The sequence below is a fragment of the Zootermopsis nevadensis genome, unplaced genomic scaffold (assembly GCF_977971745.1).
Source record: "Zootermopsis nevadensis isolate Lab colony 2312 unplaced genomic scaffold, Znev_1.0 Znev_ptg000002l, whole genome shotgun sequence".
Taxonomy (NCBI): domain Eukaryota; kingdom Metazoa; phylum Arthropoda; class Insecta; order Blattodea; family Termopsidae; genus Zootermopsis; species Zootermopsis nevadensis.
In genome coordinates, this window is record NW_028259134.1 from 12,926,256 (window position 1) to 12,950,804 (window position 24,549).

The 24,549-nt window shown below is 36.0% G+C and overlaps 2 protein-coding genes and 1 long non-coding RNA gene across 4 annotated transcripts; 2 read left to right on the forward strand and 1 right to left on the reverse strand.

The window, feature by feature from the left end:
• The first annotated feature begins 354 nt into the window (after positions 1-354).
• Positions 355-11,990, forward strand: Adck1 (aarF domain containing kinase 1). Of its 2 annotated transcripts, XM_087349924.1 has the most exons (11): positions 355-375; positions 529-631; positions 1,092-1,256; positions 2,184-2,273; positions 3,538-3,741; positions 5,644-5,802; positions 7,014-7,172; positions 8,026-8,289; positions 8,807-9,004; positions 10,036-10,178; positions 11,684-11,990. In XM_087349924.1, the coding sequence occupies exons 3-11, from the start codon at positions 1,104-1,106 to the stop codon at positions 11,886-11,888; spliced, it is 1,575 nt and encodes a 524-aa protein (XP_087206050.1). In that variant the 5' UTR covers positions 355-375; positions 529-631; positions 1,092-1,103; the 3' UTR covers positions 11,889-11,990. The 2 variants fall into 2 exon arrangements, with proteins under 2 accessions (XP_087206050.1, XP_021924688.1); XM_022068996.2 differs by lacking the exons at positions 355-375; positions 529-631 and adding an exon at positions 713-831.
• A 2,104-nt stretch (positions 11,991-14,094) lies between these two features.
• LOC110832198 (epoxide hydrolase 4) lies at positions 14,095-22,854 on the forward strand. Its single transcript, XM_022068997.2, has 6 exons — positions 14,095-14,738; positions 14,955-15,079; positions 16,439-16,714; positions 17,646-17,797; positions 18,482-18,733; positions 19,959-22,854. The coding sequence occupies exons 1-6, from the start codon at positions 14,517-14,519 to the stop codon at positions 20,141-20,143; spliced, it is 1,212 nt and encodes a 403-aa protein (XP_021924689.1). The 5' UTR covers positions 14,095-14,516; the 3' UTR covers positions 20,144-22,854.
• LOC147875073 (uncharacterized) lies at positions 21,252-24,029 on the reverse strand. Its single transcript, XR_015535403.1, has 2 exons — positions 23,764-24,029; positions 21,252-23,628 (listed from the first exon to the last, which is right to left on the reverse strand). It is a non-coding gene; the product is annotated as an uncharacterized LOC147875073 (long non-coding RNA).
• Positions 24,030-24,549: the final 520 nt, after the last annotated feature.

Below are 24,549 nucleotides of genomic sequence, written 5' to 3' on the forward strand. Positions count from 1 at the left end.
CCCAGACTTTCTGTGGCTTTCGTCAGTCTCACTAAGCAAAATTCAGTGTAGTATCTTGAATTAGACAACGGCCGCTTTCATATCAATTCCAAATATTGAATCAGCCATAGATTATGATATACTTAGAGTATCTAAAGAAGCCACAAAGAAACACAGGGTCCAATTATATCGTGTGTTTCAAGGACTTTAGACGCGTTCTGATACAGTATGATACGTCATAGGCCAATACGTAAGTAGCTTGAGCGATCAGTGACAAGTGGCGGCACTCTTCACGAAACCTCCCGATAGATGGCAGCACGATTTATTTGTGGCACATGGTCAAATGGAATGGGCGGGGGGGGGGGAGGTTACAGTTGGTATGCCATGTATAGTGTGGTTGGTATTATCACCATAGATAATTATGCTTAAGCATAGTTTTGTTGTATGATGCTAATGTGGTCTGTGGGTGTTCACAGTGCCATGTGGCTTGGGGTGTAGGCGTAGAAGTGTAATAATTTACTGATACGTATATAATTGTGCTATTCCTAGGTCTTAGTCACCGAGCGTGCAGTGAACAGTATGACTGAATTACTGTCAATATCTTTTTATCGGAAGTATACATTGCAGTGTATTGTAGGTCGCGGTCAAGAAGGTTAGTAAACCTTGACCCTAACCTAATTTTTATGCTTCAGGAAAAATAATTACGATTGCAGGTTTCATGGTCATCGTATGAATGTTAACAATGATAGTGAATTATATGTTGTGCTGTAAAGCTACGCGTAATGAAAGATATTAAAACATTTATTCCAGCTTTTATAGGAGTTTTGTTTGTTTCTGCATCTCGTGAAAGAGGTTTTATTAATATGAATCAAGAGATTGTTTATTTTATTTCTTGTAGTAGTATTTAGAAAAATAAATTTTATAGTGTCAGTTTTGTGTATGTAAACATGATTTGCAGATTTTATTTTATTTTAATGGAAATAACAAAACTTAATTTTGGTCTTAAGATTTGTTGAGTAGAAACATTGTCTGTAATCAGTAGCTTTGGTGTATGTCTTTGGCATTGGCAATTAAAATGATTTTATGTGGTGGTAATGTAACACTGTTTTCAGAATGAGTGAGTGATGGTCATATTTAGTAAAAATATGTGGCCATCACGACTCTTGAAGTATGGCCTTGCCACAGGGGTAACATTAGGCACCATAGCATCACTGAAGGCCAATCAGTATAATTTTGATTCGGTTGGAGTTGTTCGTCTTGGAAGAGCCGCAGCCACTGTGAGTAACATGCAGAATTTTGGTCACTGGTGCATATTCCATGCAGTACTCTTTGGGCCCCATTGCACAAAAATATTACCAGAACATAACAGTTTCCATTGTATTATGTAGTATAGTTTTATTATATATGATTTGAAGGTTTCACAGTGATTAAACTGAAAATTTGCTCAGGCCATAATGGTTTTGAAAAGGTCGATTTTTTGTAGCAGTTGACAAGGCTGATATCCTGAGAGAATTTTATTGAATACAGTTTTATTGTTATTTTGAGTTATATTTCTATGAGATACTCATTTAAATGTCATAGCATGAAGTAATGGAGACAAATTGTAGCAATAAAAGTTATATTTACACTATTTTTTATTCCTTCTTCCTTTCTTTCTGAAAAATGATCATGAAGTATGATTTTACCTTTATCAAAGCAATATTTCCAAACCTCCCCTGAATGCCAGCCTTGTATTAAAAAGGGATCGATTGAAATTAATAGAAGCCATCAAAGATCAGTTGTCTTTTTTGCACCTTACCTGTAATCATCCTAATATGTTTATTATTGCCTAGGATTAAACTGGACAATTTTACCATCTCTGTCCTTACTTGAAAGTTGGGAGATAGTATGTAAATTTGAGGTTTCTGTGGTGGTGAGTCCGAAGATAGCTGTCTTCTGGGTTGTAGCACAAAAACCCAGAAGACAACCATCTTGGGAGTTATTATTCACATAACTGAAAGAAAACACTGAAATAAGAGAAAGGTCAAGGGCAACAGAAATCAAGTAGTGTAATGCATACTACGTTAGCAAAACAAACCAGTTATGACGTGTGGTGTGAGGCTTGTGAGACTGAAGGTTGTTTGGTTTGTAGGTTATTTATCAATTGAACCTCAGTATTGTTTTCCATTATTAAATGTTTAAAGTGTACTATTCTGTTTTCGCAGGTGTTTAATATAGCTGTCTACTATAAGCAGACTCTGTATCGCAGCCAGCTTGACAATTCTTCCAAAGAATTCTTAGAGCTGAAGTCTTCAGTAAGTTATTGTTAATAATAAGTATTGTTAGAATTTTCATGGAGGGACACTGAAGGAGGAATTTAAGACTGGGCAACACTGAGGAAATGGGGAAGGTCCAGGGTAGGCTTATTTCTTAGAACTGAAGTTCAGAAATGAATAGAGGAAAGGTATGGATCACTAGATTAGACTTCCATCCACCAAGGTTAAGGCTGTGGATGTGAATATGATGTAGTAAACATATTTTCACATTATATTGTTTGTGAATTTGGTGCATCTTTTTTGTTGTTGGTTTCTGAACCAAGGGTACATGAAGCCTTCTGAGGAGTACATTATCAAACATGGAATAAATAAGGTTTGTTTAAAATTATACAATGTAAGTCCCCATTGAGTAGGAATATATAAAATCTTACTATGAGGGCAACAGGTATGTTAACTGGAAAAGGTGTAGAAACTGAGGTAGAGGAACATTCTAGTCTCCTGTTGACAGAGAAATTATAGCTTTTGGCTGATTGCTCATCTCTGTCCGCCACTGATTTTACGAGTATTAAGACTTCCTATTATGTCTTCAGGGTATGGTGGTTAGACCCATGCACAATTTTACCATTTTGTTATTTGTTATATTTCATTAAACATCTCGGGTCCAGAACATCAAGAAATATTTATACTGAGAATGTTAATGTTCATTTGTTACTGGTACAAATTTATTGTCGATACGAGTCAGGATTAGAGGGATCCATTGTTATATTTCATTAACCCCTTCTAATTCAAGTTGTCATTAATAGGTTCACTTTTTTATAATTATGATTTTAGAGCTTGAGAGTTTTTAAACAAGTTAAATGTATTATATTTCTTTCATGTTTACTAAATGTTGCACTTTGGTGACAAAAATGGGAGCCCATAATTATTAAATTATGCTACATCAAAGTATTTTGTTAACAATGGTAATAAAAAATAGATGAATCTAATGTATTTTCCCTCTACTCACACTTCAGACCCAAGATATCAGGAATAAATGTGAATGCAAGGTGACAAAACTTTTAAACAGAATTCTACACAGGAGGTAATGAAGAACCATTTTGGATTACCATGCATGACGAATAAGATATATTAAATCTCGTAAATATAGGATTAGAGGCGAGATAGATTTTTAGTCTTTTGCGTGCACAAGGCTAAGTGCAATTGAGTTATTACCTTCACTCTGGCTGCTGATATTCATACATCAAAGAATATTTACTTTATAAATGCTATATATAATGTGATTTGTGCTGGAATGTGTTGGCAGGTTCACAGAAGGGCTGCAGAGAAACTTCTTGAGTTATGTTGCACAAACCGAGGTGTCTACATCAAAGTAGGGCAGCATATCGGAGCCCTGGATTATTTAGTCCCTCCTGAATATGTGGAAACCATGAAGGTGCTTCACAGCCAGGCTCCGCGCTCCACTATAGAAGAAGTGTATAAAGTTTTACGAGAAGATCTCAAACAAGATGTGAGGTTAATGAAAGAGTGGTACTGTTCCTGCATGTATACATTTTGGCAGTATGTAACAGAAAAAACATGGGAATGGTTTTAGTTCCTACCTGTTGAAGCATGAAGTGCAGTTATCCTACAGTCGAGGGAAATCGTTTTTGTTTCCATTAGTACGTGGGTGATTATGGGGAGGGGAAAGGCAAAGGGAAACTGTATCTACAACCCATTAGTTTATGTCATGTGGCATCATATCAGTTTGTGAAGCTCCTACATGCATTCCTTTATTATATCTCTGACATACTGTCCACTATGGCAAAATACAAATTTGTGAAAAGAAAGATATTGTAGGAGTATTTCTTTGTGATTTTTTGTCCAGTCATCACAATTAATTTTCTTTCTTTTGTTTAGTTTGTTGTCAACCCATATCAGGGTTTGGTGTCATTTTGCATTGATATGTGTAACATCTGTTTATTTCTTTGAACATGTTTCAAACTATTTGTTATCAAAGATTGTGCATGTAATTTTTGGTAACATTATGTTTAGTATCTCCCAGAGTGTCTTCAGATAGTTGTTAACATATCTGACAATGATGTGTATGATTATGCTTTAGGACATTGTCCATTATCTGCATGTTGTTTATTATTTAAAACTGCAACATTTCAGAAATTAGATCTGTTTACATCTTCAGGTGTGTGGTAGGAGGCCAAAACTATATTTACCATTGGTTGAGACTAGCTGTCCTACCTCCAGTCACCTGAAGACGGAAACAACGCCAGTTTATGAAACGTCATGGTTTTAGTTAACACAGAAGTCTTTGATGATGGATGAAATCATAAAGGATAATTGTACAAACTCTTAAGTTTGGAGGAACATCAATATTTGACTAACCAATCCTGTCATTGGCAGCCAAAACACCAGAATAACTTTTCTCGTGTACATAATGATTTCTTTGAAGTTAGTTACTTTTGATTGGCTGTAATGACCTTATCTTAATGCCTTACTTTGGTCTTATTTATATCAGTGCCACTTGAATTTTTATCACATTCTCCGCTGCTTCTTACAATTGATAATTCACTACAAATATCGTTTTGAAGTCAGCGAGATTGTGAAAAATTTGTGTGTTTTCCACTATAATGTAAATTAATTGGAGTTTACAAAAGTTTTTAAGCAAGGTTGTTCAGAGCAGAGGTATTACATTAAATTTTGTGTCAGGTTATGAGAATTAAATTTAAATGCTCTTTCATGTGTAGACCACATGCTGAGAAAAAACTCTTGAACATCTTAATTCACACTGAAATCACGATGCATATGACAATTCATAAAACATGAAAATTATTGTGTCTGGCCTATGATAAATGGCATTGAAGTCATGAGAATTACTGTCATTGTTTACAGTGTGTTAAATTACAGCAGTTTGCACAAATCAGCAACCTCTTTCTTAACTACATGCCAGTTCAGATAAGGTAAAACTCAGGTCAAGCATATTATTTTTAACAGTTGGCATCATGGGCTGATGTTTGCAGGCCTCGTGGTAACTGACCATTAACTAACTCCCTTCTGCCTAACCAGCACTTACTTGCTAGACACCATGCATGTATGGATTTCTTCAGTCAGTCATTGTATCAAGAAAATGTATCCAACAAAATATTTGACTTACATAAATGTATAATTATACCATTTATTTTGTAAACATTTTTTCATCGTTGTGTGTTGTGTTAAGAGGGTTCAAGTAAACCTTGTGGCTAAATGGAATTCTTAATTGGATGATACAGCTTTAATCCATATTTCATTATTAAATCTTCACAAAGGTCATCCATTTTATCAACCACACAAGAGGATTTACATTGTGCTTGAAGGAAAGTATATGGCATTAAATCTTCCCCCAACTCGGTATTAATAATTTGTATTTTATGTGTTGCAGCCCTTTGAAATATTTTCAGATATAGATGAGGAACCGCTTGGAGCAGCATCATTAGCTCAAGTTCATAAGGCAACACTTAAAGATGGAACAGTAGTAGCAGTGAAAGTGCAGCACCCATATGTACGAGGGAATTCACTCATCGACATGAAGACCATGGAGGTAATGACTGTGCAGTAAAACATTTGCTGCTATTTTAAATAGTTGGAAGGTCTGTTAGTAGAGAGAGGTTTTGTTTCATATTTCAGACAAAGGAAATATGAAAAATGTCATTTAGATGGGCTAAGGGTTTGCTCTTCTATCCCAAATATGTCAGTCTAGAGCTGGTCTGGACATGGTGGTAGAGAGAGAGATCTTGCCCCTACAAGGAGAAAATAACTCTGGTCATACAGCTATTCACTTTTCTGGCTTGTATACAGTAGGGCCCCGCTTTTCGGCGATCCGCTAATACGGCGCTCAACAGCTGAGTCAGAGAAGTGCGTCCGGCGCCATTTTCTCGTTGCTGATTCAGTCTGTTTACAGCTTTTGTGTGCTCCGTGTGTCTCTGTATTTCTGGCAGTTTTTCCGTTATTACAAACTGTATATTTATATAATATTTTTGTGTTACTACAGTGTAATTACAATGGCGTCTAAGGGTAGTAGCGATAAAAAGAGGAGTCGTAAGCCTCTTACTTTAAATGCCAAGTTAGAGATGATTAAACTTCGTAAACAAGGCATGTCTATGGCTTCCGAACCATCACCAAAACGAATAAAATTCGTTGAAGAGTCAGATGATGAAGATGCGCCATCTCCTTCATCCTTCCTACTATAATCATATCAATTTTCAAATTTATATTCACCAATCACTATAAGCGGAGGACAATGTGTGTATTACTGATATTCATAAGATAGTATAATTGCGTCATATTGTGAATCAAATATTAAATTAATTATTCGGTTTTGTCCGTCTAATCACAATTATATTTAAAATTTTAATTTCATATCGTTTTCTTAGGCCTAGCGCTATTGTGCACTTACTATATGATAGTGTAACATCTTATTAGGCTTTGATATGCATTTGCAAGTGAAATAAGGCAAAGATCCGCTTTACGGCGGGGGTCTGGTCCCTAACCCGCCGTATAAGCGGTGCCCTACTGTATCCCAGCATTTAAATCAATGAAACTGAGGTGGGTGAGATATAGAAGAAATAAGAAACCCACACAAAATTTTGGCCAACAAATATCATTGGGAAAGAGCCACTTCAGTTACCTAGACATATGTGATCATGTTGAAGTGGTTCTAAGGTAATAGCTTATGAAGCTTTCAGGTCCTTTATTAGTCTTTCTTGTTTATTCATTAATACTTAATAGAAGTTTTATGGAATATTATTTCAGGCTCTTGTTAAGTTGGTCTCCTGGGCATTTCCAGACTTCAAATTTTCGTGGCTGGTGAAGGAGACAAAACGGAACATCCCTATTGAGTTGGACTTTCTCCAAGAAGGGCATAATGCAGAGAAAGTGGACAAAATGTTCACCCATTTACCTTGGTTGAAGGTATGGCGTGTAAATTGAGTCGGACATTATAGATGGTGCTGTTACAAATCACAACCTTAAATGTGACCTGCAAATTTGTCCAGTGGTTAGGTGTGCTGAGAATACAGTTGTATGATTGAGGCTTGAAAGACATGTATGTTTTGAGTTTTACAAAAGGAGTACTTAGTTTGGCTTTGGTGTTACTCTGTATGCCCGAAGATTATTTCACTAAATATATTTTAATATGTCCAATTAAATTAATTGAATTTTGAATGTACAATCACATGAATTCCTCTTATTCTTCATTGAAAATGGATTTGATAAGCATGTCACTGCCTCATTACTTGAGCAGTAAGTAAAATATTAATTTTGTTATGTACAAGGCATAATGTAAATTTAAAAACCCTCGTGAAAGAAGAATACCAGAAATGCTTGAACAAACGGCAGGACTGCTGATATCAGTGTATAACTTGGAAGGAACTGTTTTGAAGGGAAAGAAATAGGATTCATCTTTACTTTTGCCTTTAAAAAATTGCGTTTGAATGTTTTCTTGGCCTGGACTGAAACTAATCTGAATATGAAATTGGCCACATCTTCTCTTTGTTGTGCTGAATCTGATACGTGTCTATCCATCATTACATAGCGCTTTGTTTTAGCTGTGCTGTGATCTTGATAGGTAATGAAATTTAAAAAATACTTCTGTGTATTAGTAATACAGAATTATCTTAATGTATTTGCTTTGAGAACATAATTCAAAATCATACCTTTAAACTGGTGAAATATAGTTATATGTATGAGTAAAGGTTTCAAAGTTTGTCACATTTAGCAAATGGGCAGGCAGCTGTGTGGTCAGTGAAGAAAATTTTTCTCGCAGGTACCGAAAGTGTACTGGAATCTATCAACAAGTCGAGTGTTGACCATGGAATATGTGGAAGGCGGGCAGATCAATGACCTGGCTTACATCCGTTCCAACAGCATTGATCCCTATGAAGTAGCAGATAAACTGAGTCAGCTGTATTCACAGATGATTTTCATTCATGGTTTTGTGCACAGTGACCCCCATCCAGGGAACATTCTGGTCAAGAAGACACCAAAAGGAGCAGTGGACATTATACTTCTTGATCATGGCCTATATGCAGTGAGTTTTTCACAATAAACTGGAACATTATTAGTGAAAAGTAGAAAGTATGAGAGTTGCTCAAAAAGTTTAGCCCAACTTTTGTTTCTCAGAAAAACACGGAAAACAGAAACAGCTGAAATTTGGGGTCTACTGATTTTGACTTTGTAGAAAAATAGTATTTGTAAATGAGGTACGTAAGTATCTGTACACCAAATTTCAGCAGTTTTCTGTATTTTCTTGCTGAGAAAATGTGGGACAAAATTTTCCGAGTAACTACATACATTAAAATTTCACCACACTTTGCTGGGGACCCGGAATTTCTTTACTTTATATTGAAGCAGTATTTTGCAAGAAAATGATGTTTTTTAAAATTAATTGTATCCTGTTCCCATTTCTGTTCATGTGATCCTTTCATTTTATTTGCTAGTTGTATTTTAAATAAAACACAAGTATCACAGTCAGCAGTACAATACCATAACCACCTGTCATTGATGGCAGCGTAGGATCTAATAGTGCTAATTTCCCTGTGTTGCAGGAACTCAGTAATGAATTCAGATGGGAATATTCAAAACTGTGGTTCAGCATTCTAAATAAAGACAAGGAAGGCATGCGACAGCACAGCCAAAATTTGGGTGTAGGTAACTTATACTTCCTGCTAGCCTGTATGGTCACGGGTCGGACGTGGGATAGTATAATGTCTGGCATCCAGAAGACAAAGTGGACTAATAGTGAGGTAATTTGAATATTGAAAATAAAAAAAGTAAAGTATTTTGTAAGGCCTTGCCTAACTTTTGCTATTATATTTTAAAGGGGGATAATGAATATGTCTGCCATGGTTCATGTCACGAATTGTAATCAATGTTACCAGGGTGGGTCATCCTGTACCAGGCCTTTTCCATTCTTTTATGTCTTCACATAAGCAGTCCTGTCAAATGTGTCCCTTCTTTCCCCACTCTGCTTTGTTTGTACATTTTGCAGTTTCCCACGTAGCTGTGCAGAAGTGTAAGCACTTATATGGGCATTAACCAAAACGTTAATTTAGATAGGCAAATGAGACATATATTACAGTATTCAAATTGGTAATTTCGGGGTGTGCAGTGGCCGCGCGGTCTGAGGCGTGGGTCGTGCCACTTGGTTGCGGGGACCGTGGGTTCAAATCCCACTCATGCCATGGATGTTTTTCTGTGTTGTGCTGTCCTGTAAATAGGTAGAGGCCTTGCGACGGGCCAATCCCTCGTTCAAGGAGTCCTACCAAAATGTCCATAAATCAAGCCAACTAAAACGGAGACCCGTAAAGGGTACCGGAAAATGTAGAAAACATTGGTAAACTGGAAGAAGAAGAAGAAGAAGAAGAAATTGGTCATTTCATACTTATGTTTAAGTGATATTCTTATTTAATATTTGTGTTTATTGTAGACAGAAGCATGTTTTATAATGCAGTTTTATTAGAAACTGGCTTTCATATTTATTGCTGAAATGGCTATAGATTTATTTTATCATTGGAAGATGGCTGTCTTCTGGGTTGTTGTGCTGTGTAGTCTGGTAGAAGTTTACAGACGTTTCAGAGGTCCATGCTGCCACAATCATCAGGGTGATGTAACAACCCAGAAAACGGCCATCTTCAGACTTACTGCCGTGAAAACCTCAAATCCTACTATTTTATCATTGACCGACACTTTTCAGGTTTGACAGAAGAATGTAGAAAATATTAGCTTGCAACATGTCAGTAGCATTCATTGGAAGATTAGTGGTTTTTCATTTCAGAAAGCTGTTCGAGATAAAGAAATACCAAATCTACTGCCACAGATCAGTGATGTCCTAGAAAACATAAATAGCCAAATGCTTCTCATACTGAAGACGAATGATTTAATGCGAGGCGTGGAGTTTACACTTAAAGCCCAAAACAGGTAAATTAAAATTTGGATGTGATAACTACCTTATTTTGCTAATGAGTGCTTGGTGTGTATATTGGCATGTACTTGTGATTGGAATTATCTGTTTAAAATCTTTTTTAGTTCGTGTCATTCTGTTTTTTTCCATGAACCAACCAGATTCATATGATAATGACTGATTTGTTAGTGCAAGTTAATATAGAAAGGGAATGTGTAATGGAGATTAGACGCTGGCATGATGTCTGGGTGTGATTATCTAAAGGTTTATAACTGACTGATCATTACACCCTAATGAAAAAAATGTGCTTTGTAGTGAACTGGGTGTATCTACAACTGGGACTATATTATGACTCTGAATTACAAATGAATGCTAAAGAGATTATTTGGGCATCAGCTAGAGAAAGTAAGGGAAGAATGGAGAAAAATACAGTACAGGACTGTAATCTTGAGACTTACAAGGAATGCAGGAAGTCTGAAGCCTTAAAGGCAGACACTACCTTTCCTCCTTCACCACACTTCCCCACCCCACAAGTCTCAAGATTACAGTTGCGGACTATACGTAACGAGGATCTTAATAATTTGCATTCTTTGGCAAATATGAGGGTAATCAGATCTAGGGGGATGATGTGGGTGAAGCACATAGCACATGTGAGAGGTGAGAAATGCATTCAGAATTTTTGTCAGAAAACCTGACGGGGTGAGACCACTTGGGAGACCTGGGTGTAAATGGGAGGTAAAATAAATTTTTAAGAAAAATGTGATGGTGTGAACTGGTTTCCTGTGGCTCGGGTTAGGGACTTGTAGCAAGCTGTTGTAAACATAGTGAAGAACCTTCAGGTTCTATAAAAGGCATGGAATATCTTGACCTGCTGAGTGACTGTTAGATTCTTAAGATGAACTTTGCTTCATGGTTTTTGTTATTAGAAATGAAATACATTTTAGATTATTCACATAATTGTATCTGCTCAGGGAACTATAACTTCACAGAATTAGATGAAACTCACTCCTCAGTGGTACAAGACCTTGACTTGTTGATAGTTATTCAACTGGTAAAGAAATTTCCTGCTTCTTTTCAAGCAGAACCCGAACATTCGTTACTGTATCACAAAATCCCAAAATTTGATGTTTCTTGAGCTATCTCAATCCAGTCCCCATACTCTCACATCAAGTTCCTCTAGGGTCCATTTAATATTGTTCTGTTATGCATACCTTGGTCTCCAAAGTGGTTTCTTACTGTTTGGTTTTCTGACCAAAACATTTTATGTATTTCTTATTTCCTCATATATGTTATGCATCCCAAATGTCATATCCTTCTTGATTTATTTACGCGAACAATTTTAGGCAATCAGTACACATTATGAAGTTCATTATTACATACTTCATTTTTCAGTTAACTTCATATTTCCTAATTCTGTCTTTCTTATCACTTACTTTTATTCCACTTTAAATCTCTTTCTTCCCATGTACATGGTTTAAATTATCTGATAGTTTGAACCATTCAGTACTCTTCTTTGTTTTAGGAAAACATCATTTTTTGTTATGTCTCGGTGTGTCATCCAGAGTGTTTATGGGGAACGTGTGAAGCTGTGCAAGACCTGGCTGTCACGCTGGAGTACTGTCATGTCGGAACACTGGGCACTTTTTAAACTGTCTATGTACTACACATACCTGAGTGTAATTAGTCTCCCATTTGTAAGCAGCTTGTTTAGCGTAATGAAGTCGTAACAATATGTTTTCATATCGCATAATTTTTACATGTTACTGTAAATGAACACTTTTGATCCCTAATTGTTGAGGAGACTGAAAATACAGTTACCATTGCAGTTATGACTTTTGTTTGCCTGATATCTGTAATTTGCTGATGAGGTCTGGAATGATGATCAACAAACTTTTTTTTTTTTAAGAGCTTGTATCTTGAAGATTTCTGTCTTCTGGGTTGTTGCCCTGCGTAGTCTGGTCGATGTTTATCAACGTTTCAGAGGTCATACTGCCTATATATATATATTTTTTTTTCATCGCCCTGATGACGGAGGCATCTGAAACGTTGGTAAACATCGACCAGACTACGCAGCGCAACAACCCAGAAGACAGAAATCTTCATACTCACCGCTGTGAGAACCTCAACTCTTCCACAGCTTGTATCTTGTTTAGCATGGGTGAGTGAACCAGAGAGGTTAAGATGGACAAGAAATGGAGTAGGTAAGAATTGAGAACATGATTTCATCTATAATACCATGGTTAGAGACCGTTTTGGAAATTACGGTGAAGATAGTATTAAGATGATGATAAAATGAATTAAGTTGGTTGTGGGGGTGTGAACAAATTGAACGTTCTCAGTAGAGGGACCAGTGATGGGGATTTTGTGGTGATGAATCTTTGTGGAGTTTCTTACATTTTCAGATATGTTTTGGCTACTTGAGGAAGACGTGAATTGGATTATTTAAATGTGTGCGCGGTTACTGTTGCATAAGTTTTCTCACTTCTCTTACCAAATGCATGTTCATGTTACCCAGCTGATTCTGAAGATGTGAATATCAAGGTGACAAAAGCAGATACCTGAACTAACAAGTATGAATTAATATAAATCTTGTGTCAACTTGCTAATTAATGCAGAAACATTACTGGATTTTAATTGAGTAATTCTATAGAACTTACTTTCAAGTTGTGTAAATGTGATCTTTAAACCATTTACTGCCATGCATCCAATTGGAGGAGCTATTATCTATACTAGATTATAACGAGGAACAAACAGCGGAACACATCTTTAAATTGAAACATTATTCAATATCTGTAGGTAGACATGTATAAAGTGTATAAACTGTATTTATGACAGTCTAAAATTACATAAAAGATTTCTCAGGTTTTAAATTTAGAAAAAGAAATGAATGGACAAATTACTATTTTCAAGAAGTATTCATGATTTTGTATGAGATTTGAGGTAATGATCTAGGTTCCCACACTTTGTTGCCTTCATCATAAAATAGAAGATGGAGGCACCAGGTTCTTCTAAAATGTTGGTAACCACCTACATAAATCTAGCGTTATAACTCAGAACACCACAATCGAAAATTGTACTTTTGTTAAACTCGTGCTGTGGATGGTTCATTCTGCATTATATTTCATTGTCTTCAAAATTCCATTTAAACTTGGCAGTGGCATAATTCTTACATTTTATTCAGAACATAGCCATTTCAGTATATCATATATTGATGTTGCATATGTAAATATTATTTTATATACCTTCATCATCACATCTCGTGTTGTGGTATCAGTCTGACTGCTGTTCCTGCATAGTGTAAAGTTTGAAATGAAAATGCCAGTATCTTTCTGTGGGGACAAGAAGAAGAAACTGGTGGCATATACTAAGCTGTTTACCAAAGATTTAAGTGGTCAGGAGCTCCATAGTACAGAGGCTTAAATGCCATACTCCTGTACATTAAAGGTTAAAAGAATTTCTCACTAAAAACAGAAACAAAAGGACTTATATTTAGGTAACTTCAACTGTGTGTTACGTCAGAATCTGGCCAAATTCTAGGACATGATGAAAAATAAATTAGAGTGATAATCCTAAGAGGGTCATATTCCTAAGTAAATTATAAAAAATTCTTGTTCAGGATCAGGTGATTCCAAACTGTAATGAGTTTCTCACAGATATTTGATATGTTCACTCAAAGTTTGAACCTGCAATAAATTTTCAGTTTATACAAACAATAAGAGATGAGACCCTGGTTGGTCAGAATAAAGATACAATGGTATAGATATATGTTATATATGGACAGAGAGTCATGTATGTTGATCCAATGAGTCCCTTTGAGTATAAGATGGTGAAGTAAACACCTAAACCCTTCTGGGGATATTTTGCGCCTATGTGCATTCAATACGACGGCAAAGAATAGTTTGTTTAATACGTGAAATATGTGCAAGCGTTTGCAAAAGAGTAATGTGTCCTGCAGAAATGATTTTTATTTGCTTCCGAATAGTAGTTTCATCTAATTTTATGTTCCATTAAAAATTGGTTTAAAATACATAGCATCGTTCACGTTGAACATGTCGGCACGAAAGACGTCCCCAGGGAAGGATTTCTCAAATACGGCTGACAGTAAATGAAATTAGGCATCTGTATTAATAACCCATGGTTACATGTAACGGTTGTCTACATCCGCCGTGACGTATTGAGTGAAGAGTATGGGATGATGAGTCGGAAGTACCTTTGCCCTTGAAGTCTTGCATGCGTATATCAGTCAGTGTCACTCTGTTATCACGTTTGATTCTATCGGTCCAGTGTTCTTCGCGATTGTACTTTTGAAGAATATCCCGTTCTTCACCTTGCAATATTGCGGGTGGCCTGGAACAATGTTCTCAGTTTGCGATCAAGAATGTATCGTGTCAATTTCACCATGGGATTCATTTAAAATACATTTTTTATCATTCATTTGTGGATTTTGGGTTATTCTGAAGAGATTGCCACAGTGGGCATGGAATCCAAAAGGATTCTTTTCGTTGCAAAGAAGAGAAGCCCCGCCCCCATGCCTAGTAGATTCTGAGTTAGGGCGGCATTCGTACATGAAGCTAAAGGTAAGTTTGTTAACCAGTACATTTAACAGTATAAATACACCAGAAATTCTGGGATTCGAATTTTTGTAGGATGTTTCTGAATATGAGAAGTCATAATACAACCTAACAACGGTGGTATGTGTGACTGATGCAACATGACCACGTGGTGATTGTTTTATGATTGTCAGTTACGCAATTAAATAACGTACGTGTCGTTATTTATTTTTTGGTATGCAGGGAGTTAAGCTGCATTATGTGGAATCAGGAGAAAGGGACAGTCCACTTCTTCTCCTTTTGCATGGATTTCCTGACTGTTGGCTTAGTTGGAGGTACCAGATTCCAGTGTTGGCACAACATTACAGGTACAGAGAATGGTAGTGTAATACTCTGAGCCCATCACAGCTGCTGGGGCAGATGGTGAAAGCCAAATTATGGGCCTTTGTAGTAGTAATTGCAGTTGTGTTCTGAATTTGTGGTGGTGGATGGGTGTGGTGAAATGGAATTATTTTGTTGAGAGAGAAAATCAAAGTAGGCCTAATTTTTCACCACAGATTTTTCTGAATTTGGATGTTTTGTGATGAGAAGCTCTACTTTATGTAGATTGTGGTCTTCTCGGTTGTGACAGCCTGTGTAGTCTTTGGGGTGGTTACCAATATTTTGGAGAAATCTGCTGCCTTTATTTGAAGGATACATGTGAGTAGGGCTTGGATGTGAGCGAGTTCTACGGGAAAGGTATCATTGTCTTTCGGTTTTCTTTGGTCCTATCTTATGTTGTCAAAGTTCAAAGCATTGTGACATTGCTCTGTTACTCCAGTAGAGATTAATTAATCTTTGCATATTTAGACTATAACTTTACCTTACTCTGAAATTATAAAGTTCCTTTGATATTAAGATTAGATATGTGCTAGACATTGTATTTTTTCTTGTTGGCTCACTTGCAACATAATGTATTTATTGTGCTGTGTAGACACCAAATTAAAATTATTTATTGCTAATTTTAATAGCACATGTTCACTGTGACAGTTATTTCTAACATAATATATTAAATTTATTTAGTTTCACAATTCAGTCTTCATTCTACTGGATACATTTACTCTTCCTTTCGTTCTTGCTTGCGTTTTAACCATTGATGTAATTCTAATACTCGGCAACCATAAAATACATATAGTAACCGACCTTTATCTTAATCATTTAACTTGGCATTTTTAATGTATTCAGTAGTAACAATGCTACTGGTTTTATTTGCATTTGATCTTTCAGCTCTGAATTTTACCATGTAACATATCTAAATCTCTGTCTGTGTTGTCAAATGATGAACTTAAGTTGTACTGTCAGTACTGGTATAAGAAAGTACAACTTATGCATGCATGTTATCTGTTTGCTAATACATATTTCATTATTACTAAGTGACTTGTGGGTTGTGATACCATGCAATTTTGTAGGTTATTTCCAACAATTTAGAGGATTGCATCAACTGTATGTTTGGGGTAGATGATCACAATCCACATTTTTACTGCTATGAAAACCTCAGAGCTCATATATCAAGCACTGATGTCAAATGTTTGCGTGCCTATGCATTCAAGGATTACTAATCTTATAAAGTAAATAGCAGTACCTTAGGAGAGCCTATTGCAATATAATTTGTTGGTACATATCTAGATGTAATTAAATGTAGAAGTGTAAATGAAGTGTGGTCAATGGACAAATTAAACATTTTCCAGAGTGGTAGCACTTGATCTGAAAGGTTTTGGTGATTCAGACAAACCATTGTGGAGACGCAGTTACCGTGTTGACACATTACTGGAAGAGCTGAAGGAATTTGTGTCTGCACTGGGTGTTACAAGTTGTACTGTGATTGGCCACGATTTGGGTGCCATGTTAGGGTGGTATCTTATATATCAGTATCCTGACATGGTGAAGAAGTTTGTAACTATTGCATGTCCACATCCAAATGTGTACTGGAATGAACTTCCTACAGCCAGTGCCTTCAATACAAGGTAAGAAGAAATTAACTGATGTTTCAGAGGTGCTTACTGCCTTCATCATCAAGGCAGTAAGCACTCTAAAACAATAGGTCACTTTCTACCAGACTACCTGGCACAACATCACCTTTTTGTCAGAGCCTCTTAGTTCTGTGGCCTGAAATATGCCTATTGTATGCCCCTGTTATGATTATGATGATTGACAAGGTAAAATCTATGTATTCAGATAAGTATACGTTACAATATCACAGTACCATTTTGTCCACCACAAATTCCAAATGGACTGCCCTGAGATACACACATGTAAAGACAATAAAATGTGAATTTTAGAAATCATTTGTACGTATTGAATAATTTTGTAATTACAGTGGACCCCTACATAATGAAATCATCGAACAACAAAGTTTTGCTTAACAAATTTCCTCCCATACACCCTGATTGATTTACATTACAAATATTTCCCACATAATGAATTGCTCATGAAGTCACAGTCACCAGTTTTGGCCAATCAGAGCACTCGATGTGGACTCGGCAGGCTCCAGCCAATCATTTTCTTGTGTTTATGTTTGCTGTGGTTTGGTTGTGGAAATAATTCTTTTGAAGGCTTTGTGCTTTTATCCAATTTTTTATTTAAAAATGAGTGGCCCCTAAAGGTAATTCACAAAAGGTTAAGAAGAGCAGGAAAGGCATAACCCATAAAGTAAAGCAGGAAATAAAAAAAATCAATATTTACATTTTATAAACTATATCAATAATATGTGGTTTGATTAGTTATCTTTTTTTCTTCTTCTGAGGTCAGTTACTTTTACGTATTGCCCATCTTGCTTTACAGGGAACTCTGTTAGCTGAACCTCAGACAATTTAGGCCCCATCATATGAAATCTTGATGGTTATTAATTTTGACACTTGTTAGATGGTTGTCTATTGTATATCTTGACTTTTTCAGATGGGTTCATTTTAGCCAACTTCCATACTTGCCTGAAATTGATGCTCTGAAAGAGGATCTCAGTATTATCAACCAGTGTTTCCACCATCTGCATAAACTGAACAGTAAAGAAACATATGTTGAAGCTTACAAATATGCATTTTCTAGAAAAGGTATGTCGTAGATCCACATTTTGTTCAAATACAAAACTAAGATGGTTTATTGGCCTTTGTATGTCTGTCCTAACATTTGTTAGGACAGTTAATTATTTCTTTTTGAACATTTGTTCTAAATTATATTATGTTACAGTTTATAAATATCCTTGAAATCCCAAGAGAGTTTTGGATTTGTGGAATTCAAAGTATAACAGTTGCATGACCGTCGTAGTATTTTATTTACAGCATGAATGTACTAGTTCTGCAGATTTATTTTAAAGTTATGCTAAATGATGTAAAAATATGCATGACAAGACAGTAGCACCCAGAAGACATCGGTCGACTTGAATTTTATTTTGTCAGTAGTAATCACCTTTGATAATTATTCATATTAGTCCATTGTGGTTTGAAGATCGGTAACAGTTCATTTCTCGATACGTTGGAAGTATCCAGAAAAGTAGGAAAGTTTAAACTGTTTGTTACCTGTCGTCTGCATTTCAACCATTTCTGCTTAAATGTCTGTTTTGAAGTAATGAATAAAATTTTTTGTTACATTACGACAATTTTAATATCTAGTGCCGACAGTGCAGTGTGGTTTATATGTGACACTATGCATTGGCATGAATAAACGTACGGATAAAGCAGAGAAAGATTTTAAAAATTACAAGTCGTTGCGCACGTTCATAAAACTTTATATTGCAGAGGATTGGACAGGCCCTATCAACTACTATCGTAACCTTCCCTTCAGCAGAGTGAGTGAGGAGAGAGAACAGGTGGATGTGCCGTGCCTCCTGTTAACGGGAAACAAGGATCAGTTCGTTAACTTGGAGAGTGTTGTGAAGTCTACAGATTATGTGCAAAAGTTCTCTTTGAAGATTGTTGATGGTGCAAGTCATTTCCCACATCAGGAGTTACCAGATACAGTGAACAAGCTGCTGCTCTCTTTCTTAGTTAGTGAGTATTATGTTTTGCTCCAGTAGGAGATGTTTTCAAAAAATCTTATTATCATCCGTGGTTTAGCAAACCTGAAGTGAAGACGTAGGCATAGATGAGAGGGCAATGTTGATGTAGAAGAAGAAGCTGTCCCACTACATGCCAGGCAGGTGCTTGGGGGGAGTGGAAGTATAGCTCCTACTCGTTCTTGACCTCGGCACTAGATGGGGGGTGAGTGGTCAGCATCACACCCTGGCTGTGCTTTACCCCTGAGAAAGGACCCCTTTACCCATTGTATAGGAGGCTGGGTGGGCCCCAGAGCTGGTCTGGACGCAGAGGCTAGAGGAAAAATCCTCTGCCCCCGTCAGGGATCGATCCCTGGTCGCCCAGTCCGTAGCCAGTCACTATACCGACTGAGCTACGCTGACTCATAATGTTAATATACAGGGTGGGTGGGAAGTAAGTAGGCATTGAGAAATGGTTATAAGCGATTATTTAATGCGTACTTACTTCCCACCCACCCTGTAGATCTTAAAGAAATACAGGTTGTGAGATGTAGACAGGGTTCAGTGGTGGGCTTTTATGAATACAGTGATGAGTAACTATCAGTTTTTCAAGAAAGATTCCCTACCACATATTGGTTTATTCAATCAGTGTTCATTTAAGACTAAGTTTTAGTTAGATGGAAGCAATGGATGACATTGTAACTGAATTGTAATTCCTAGATGGCTAGTAATGTCATGAAAATTTGTTTAAATGAATTGTGAAAAATTCACGTATGTAAATATATGTACATTGAATTTTCACTTCACAGTTGTTTATTCACACAACTTTTTAATTTTGTTAAGAAAGCACCAAAAGGAAGTTTCAAGAGAATTGGGAAAGATGAAAATATTGCCACGAGGTTACAGTTCGTCATTATTTGTATAATGGTAATTTAACAATTAATAATTTTGATTTGTGAGCTCGGTTCTCTTCCAGTCTTATTTAGTATATTTGAGCATTGAATTGTTGTTTTGTTTTATCAGTTAACTATGTGATTGATTATATTCCAGTCCAATGTTTTCACAAAGTGCCTACATTTAATTTTAATTAACCCAGTTGTATAATTTTTCTCAAAAATGTTTCATTTTGCAGAAAAGTATATCTGATTTAAAGTATAGGTTACGTTTACAACTTTTATTTGGACTCGTAAAAGGTTTCATCAGATTTAAAAAGTTATCTGTTGTGTGCGGTCTCTCGACAGTTCCTGAATCGTCTTCCCGAATAGAGAAGCCGCCATCTAAAGGTCTGGTGAATCGCATGTTTGGTGCTATGAGCTCCACAATGAAATATGGTAACCAGATGCTGGATGTCGTCCAGAAGAAGACAAACGGCGTTGTAAGTAGTTTGCCGTCAAAAGCACTCTATTTTGGCCAGAGTCCCAGCTGACTTGAAGAGTCTCACTGTTAATAAATTTACTGTTGTCGTAATACCGATCCACGTGATAGCGGATGGAAAATGTTTGGGGCTCGATGTTGTTCTAAGTGTGTTTATTATGTGCCATCTTAATTGCATTTTTTATTCTTTATGTAACATTATGTTGGAGTCTTGAGGTGTGGTTTATGTTCTCTTTATAATACTCTATAAGTTATTCTAATAATTACTGTTTATATGATATATGGGCATTTCTGATATTACCTTAAGTGGACGGAGTAGAATTGGTGAGTTCTACGCTCCAAGCAAAAATGCAGAAGATCAATTTTGGTGGTGATCTTGCTCTTATTTTTATTACTTTGTACATACTTTTTGTGCTTTAATGTTTACTTATTATTTTTGTGTGCATTTTATAACACTTTGTAAATTATTTCACTCCGTCATTGTATAAATGATGCGTCCAAGCTGAAAAGGAGGGAAGAGCAAAGCTAATGTTATATTCTCCTAATGTCAGGCATGTAAGGCCGCTTACTGACACCTCTCTGATACCTGTTCTACTTGGAGCTACCACCTTAATTTGTTTCTTGTAAATCTTTGAATGAGTTGCCACTGTAACTTCTAACAGTTAAGCAGTCACGCACTTTAAGTCACTAGAGGAATATGTAAATATAAGTGCACGTTGATAAAAGTATGACAAGAAATCATGATTTTTTGAGAGTAATGTACAGCAAAATGGAAATCTTTCTTTTTTCATTGACTATTTTCAGCCAGTTGTATGTCCTCTTAAGGTGTGATTGTAATTACTTATCCTTTTATTTTGCAAAGTAAAAACATGCTGAATGTGTGAGGTTAGGTATCTTTCGAAGTATTCCTCAGTTTTAAATTTTCATTGCCGCTTTTATGAATTTTGCACGTACGATGACTACGGAGAAACAGCTGATAAGAACGTAACAGAGGCTTTGAATTTTGCTGTTTTAAATGACATCGAAACTACTGAAATTGTACAGTGTGTTGTAACTACCCAAAGACGTCAAATTGATTTCAAATAAATTAGAATGTCTGGTCTAGGATGGGCAGTGAAGGCGATGAAGATAGGTTGTAAGGAGATTATATTAAGACTAAATATTTTCACAAAAGTTTATTTACAATTTATATCTTAGTATTTCATGAATTATTCTATAGGCCTCTTAACTTTTGTGGTTTCATGTTACTTTGTTCAGTTAACCTTATCTGTACTTTGTGCTGCACTAGCGTACTGTTAAACCGTTATCACAGGAGTTGGTCAGCAGTCTCATGGTAGAGGAGTTTAAACTGCTGTTTACATTTAACAACGGTTAATAAACTTATCCCATATATATTTTACATTCAAATGGATTCTTATCTGTCTAGCGCATCCGTCCCGCCAGTTCATACCGGCTCATTTTGTATGATTTAGTGCAAGAAGAAATCATTCAGAATATTTATCTGTTTAGTGGTATAAATGAATGCTAAATTATAAAGCAGTGGAGTTCTCGAACTATAAATTCTTTTTAGCTTACTCAAGTCCTGTGTGACAGAACATTAAAATAAAAATATGGTTGAAAAAGGTACTAAAATGACGGTGTAGCGAATGAGTAATTGTTGCTGAAAAGGGTGCAGAAATAGGGCACAGTGTGGGTTAAAGTTTTAGGGTGAGTATTGGTTTCAGAAGAACAGTTCCAAGTTTAATAAAATGTTGTTTAGTGTGGAGAGGCAGAAGGAATTTTATACTTTTATGAAATTGTGTATATGTGATTTGTATTTTTATATTTTGGAAAGGAAGTGTATAAAAAGTAAGCAATGAGCGTGTTACATGTTTGTGTTGTACACGTGTCTGGTGGTGTAATAGTGATAAGCACACATTTCAGTAGTTTAACTTTATCTGTGATTCGCTAAAGGAAATGTGTTGTAGAATGTTAACCAGTTTCATGTAAGTCACTAATAAAATTTCTACACCACTGTTTGTTAAATTTATTTTTCTTTAAAATACTATGGACAACTAAATTATTACAAAACAATTTTGATGTATTAACTAAAGGATATTAATGACAAACTTGTCAATTTGTTTTCAGTGATACTGCAAAAACATTCCAGACTACACTCTTGAAAAACTTGGAATATTATCGCTTAAAAATGATGTTATTTATTTACATAGTTACTTTATGTCCTTTTTTTTGCAAGCAGAGTGAAAATTACGCTTAGGAGAGTGGTAGACCTGAAGTTTAATTTTCATTGATGGTGTAGAAATGACAGGAATTTTCAAATAATTGTCTCTTTTGTTATTCAGTCAGTTTCATGCCCTAACAAAATTACTTGAAAATAAGATACAGATGAATGCAAACTCTGAAACACATCGATGTTTCTTATTGTATGAAGAGTGTAAATTAACTTTTATTTATCAGCTAGGAACGTTGAACAACATATCATTAAAATTAGTAACAAATATGGTGCCATGGATGGAATAATACATACTTCTTTTATATGTGTATATTTGCTCAAATGTTTATGCTACAATAGAAATCCTAAGTCATTCCAGCATATAAACTCTGAACAAGAAGTTACGTTTTGAATTATATTTATGTCTCATAAATCTGAATATTAATTATATACATATATTTTATAGTAACTGTTATATTTTGATGATCTTTTGGTGTTATGTCTGTGTTTATTTATGGTGTTTTAATAAAGTGATGAAATAGTAAAGTAAATATATATTTTGTGGAATTATGAAGTAGACCAGACATCCCAGAATTTTTGGAAAATCCCCAGATTCCAGCTTTCCAATTCAGCTTTCAGGGTGGTCAACTTGATTGACATAAGTTTAATTCCGCAGTTTTAGACTTCAATATTATAGTGTTGTAAGAGTACCTAGTTTGTTCAGGAAAGCAAATAAATAATTAGCTATAATTTGTGCTTGTGTTTTATATACAGAGTGAATTCAATCTTTCGTGTTTCTGTGTTATTTGTTAACGGGTTCGATACAAATACCAATAATTTGGTACAGCAAAAATATGGAACTTTCATTACCTACTTCAACATATTTGCAATAAACTTCACTTGAAATGATGTTATTTACAACTGAGAAAGCAACCATGTAGAGCTATAACAGATTTCTTATACTGAATATGGGGATTTAGTGATTACAGTTTCTCTGCTGTTTGTGGGAGGTGTCTAATTAAAATCTAGAACTGACTAAGGTTTTGTGGTTTTCTCAACTTCTTACCATGATGAAATCCAGAAGATCCTAATATTGAAGTTTCCTGGATTTTGACGGGACAGCTCGGTCAGTATGCTGACTGAGCTATGGGCTGGACAATGGGTTTGGTTCCCAGCACGGACAAAATTTTTCTCATAGCCTCCATGTCATTATAGTAAAGGTGACATTTATATTCTTCTGGGTTGTGATGCTGTGTGGACCCTTCAATAGATGATGCTATTTCAGATGAACAAACTCTCAATCTTCAGGGTTAAAGTATGTTTTTCTGAAAACAATACGCGCATGCTCAAGATTTCGTGGTGAGTGACGACCCATCCTAAAAGCATACGTTCCACAACCACTGAACGAACAACAGACAACAGGCTTTCATGTATTCTAATGGGTACAGCTTTAAGATTACCTCACAGTGGCACAGTGATTTAATCTAGAATATTAACGCAACACCCACAGAACACATTACAGGTGCACTCACTACAAGCTACTCTTAACTGCTTGATGTTTTCAGTCTGTGTGCAGTAGCGTAAAACTCTGACGTATCACATTTCCCACCAATAGCAGCCCTCTAATCCACTTGATAGTAAACATTTCGTAAACGTCACAACACAGAACATCATCATCTTCTCAGTCTTGTTTCTCCTTTTGACCTTCAGATGTGCTCTTATTTGGAGTGTGGTTTCTTATGATGCCTAGAGCAGGGGGAAGGGGGGGGGGTGTTAGCATAGGGATTTATTTCTCGTTCATTCCCTTTAGCCTTAACCTCTGGCCGTACAGTGTGGCGTTGTTAACAAAATGAGAATAAAAAGGTTGTGTTTAAGTGTCTATACCTCTCAATCTCCGTGTATCATTTTGTAACCCATGTTCCAAGGGGATTTATTTATATATTTGTTAACACTGTTGAGGCTGTGTGACCGTTATACGGAGTTCCCTTCTAAAAGCTATACGATGATTAATTGCTATTGATTGATTAAAGACTCCATTTATTCTGCAGGTGTACAGTTTCGAATTAGATGGGAAAATACGTTAAGTGAGTAGGTAATGATCTGGAAGAATTCGGTAGTGACCAATTTGAGGGTATTATCTAGACTTTTGCTTGGAGAAACCGAGAAAAACTGCGGAAAATATTTGCCTGTGTAGATGGGAACCCGACCGAGACAAGACAGGAGGAATAGGGTATCTTCCGAATGCA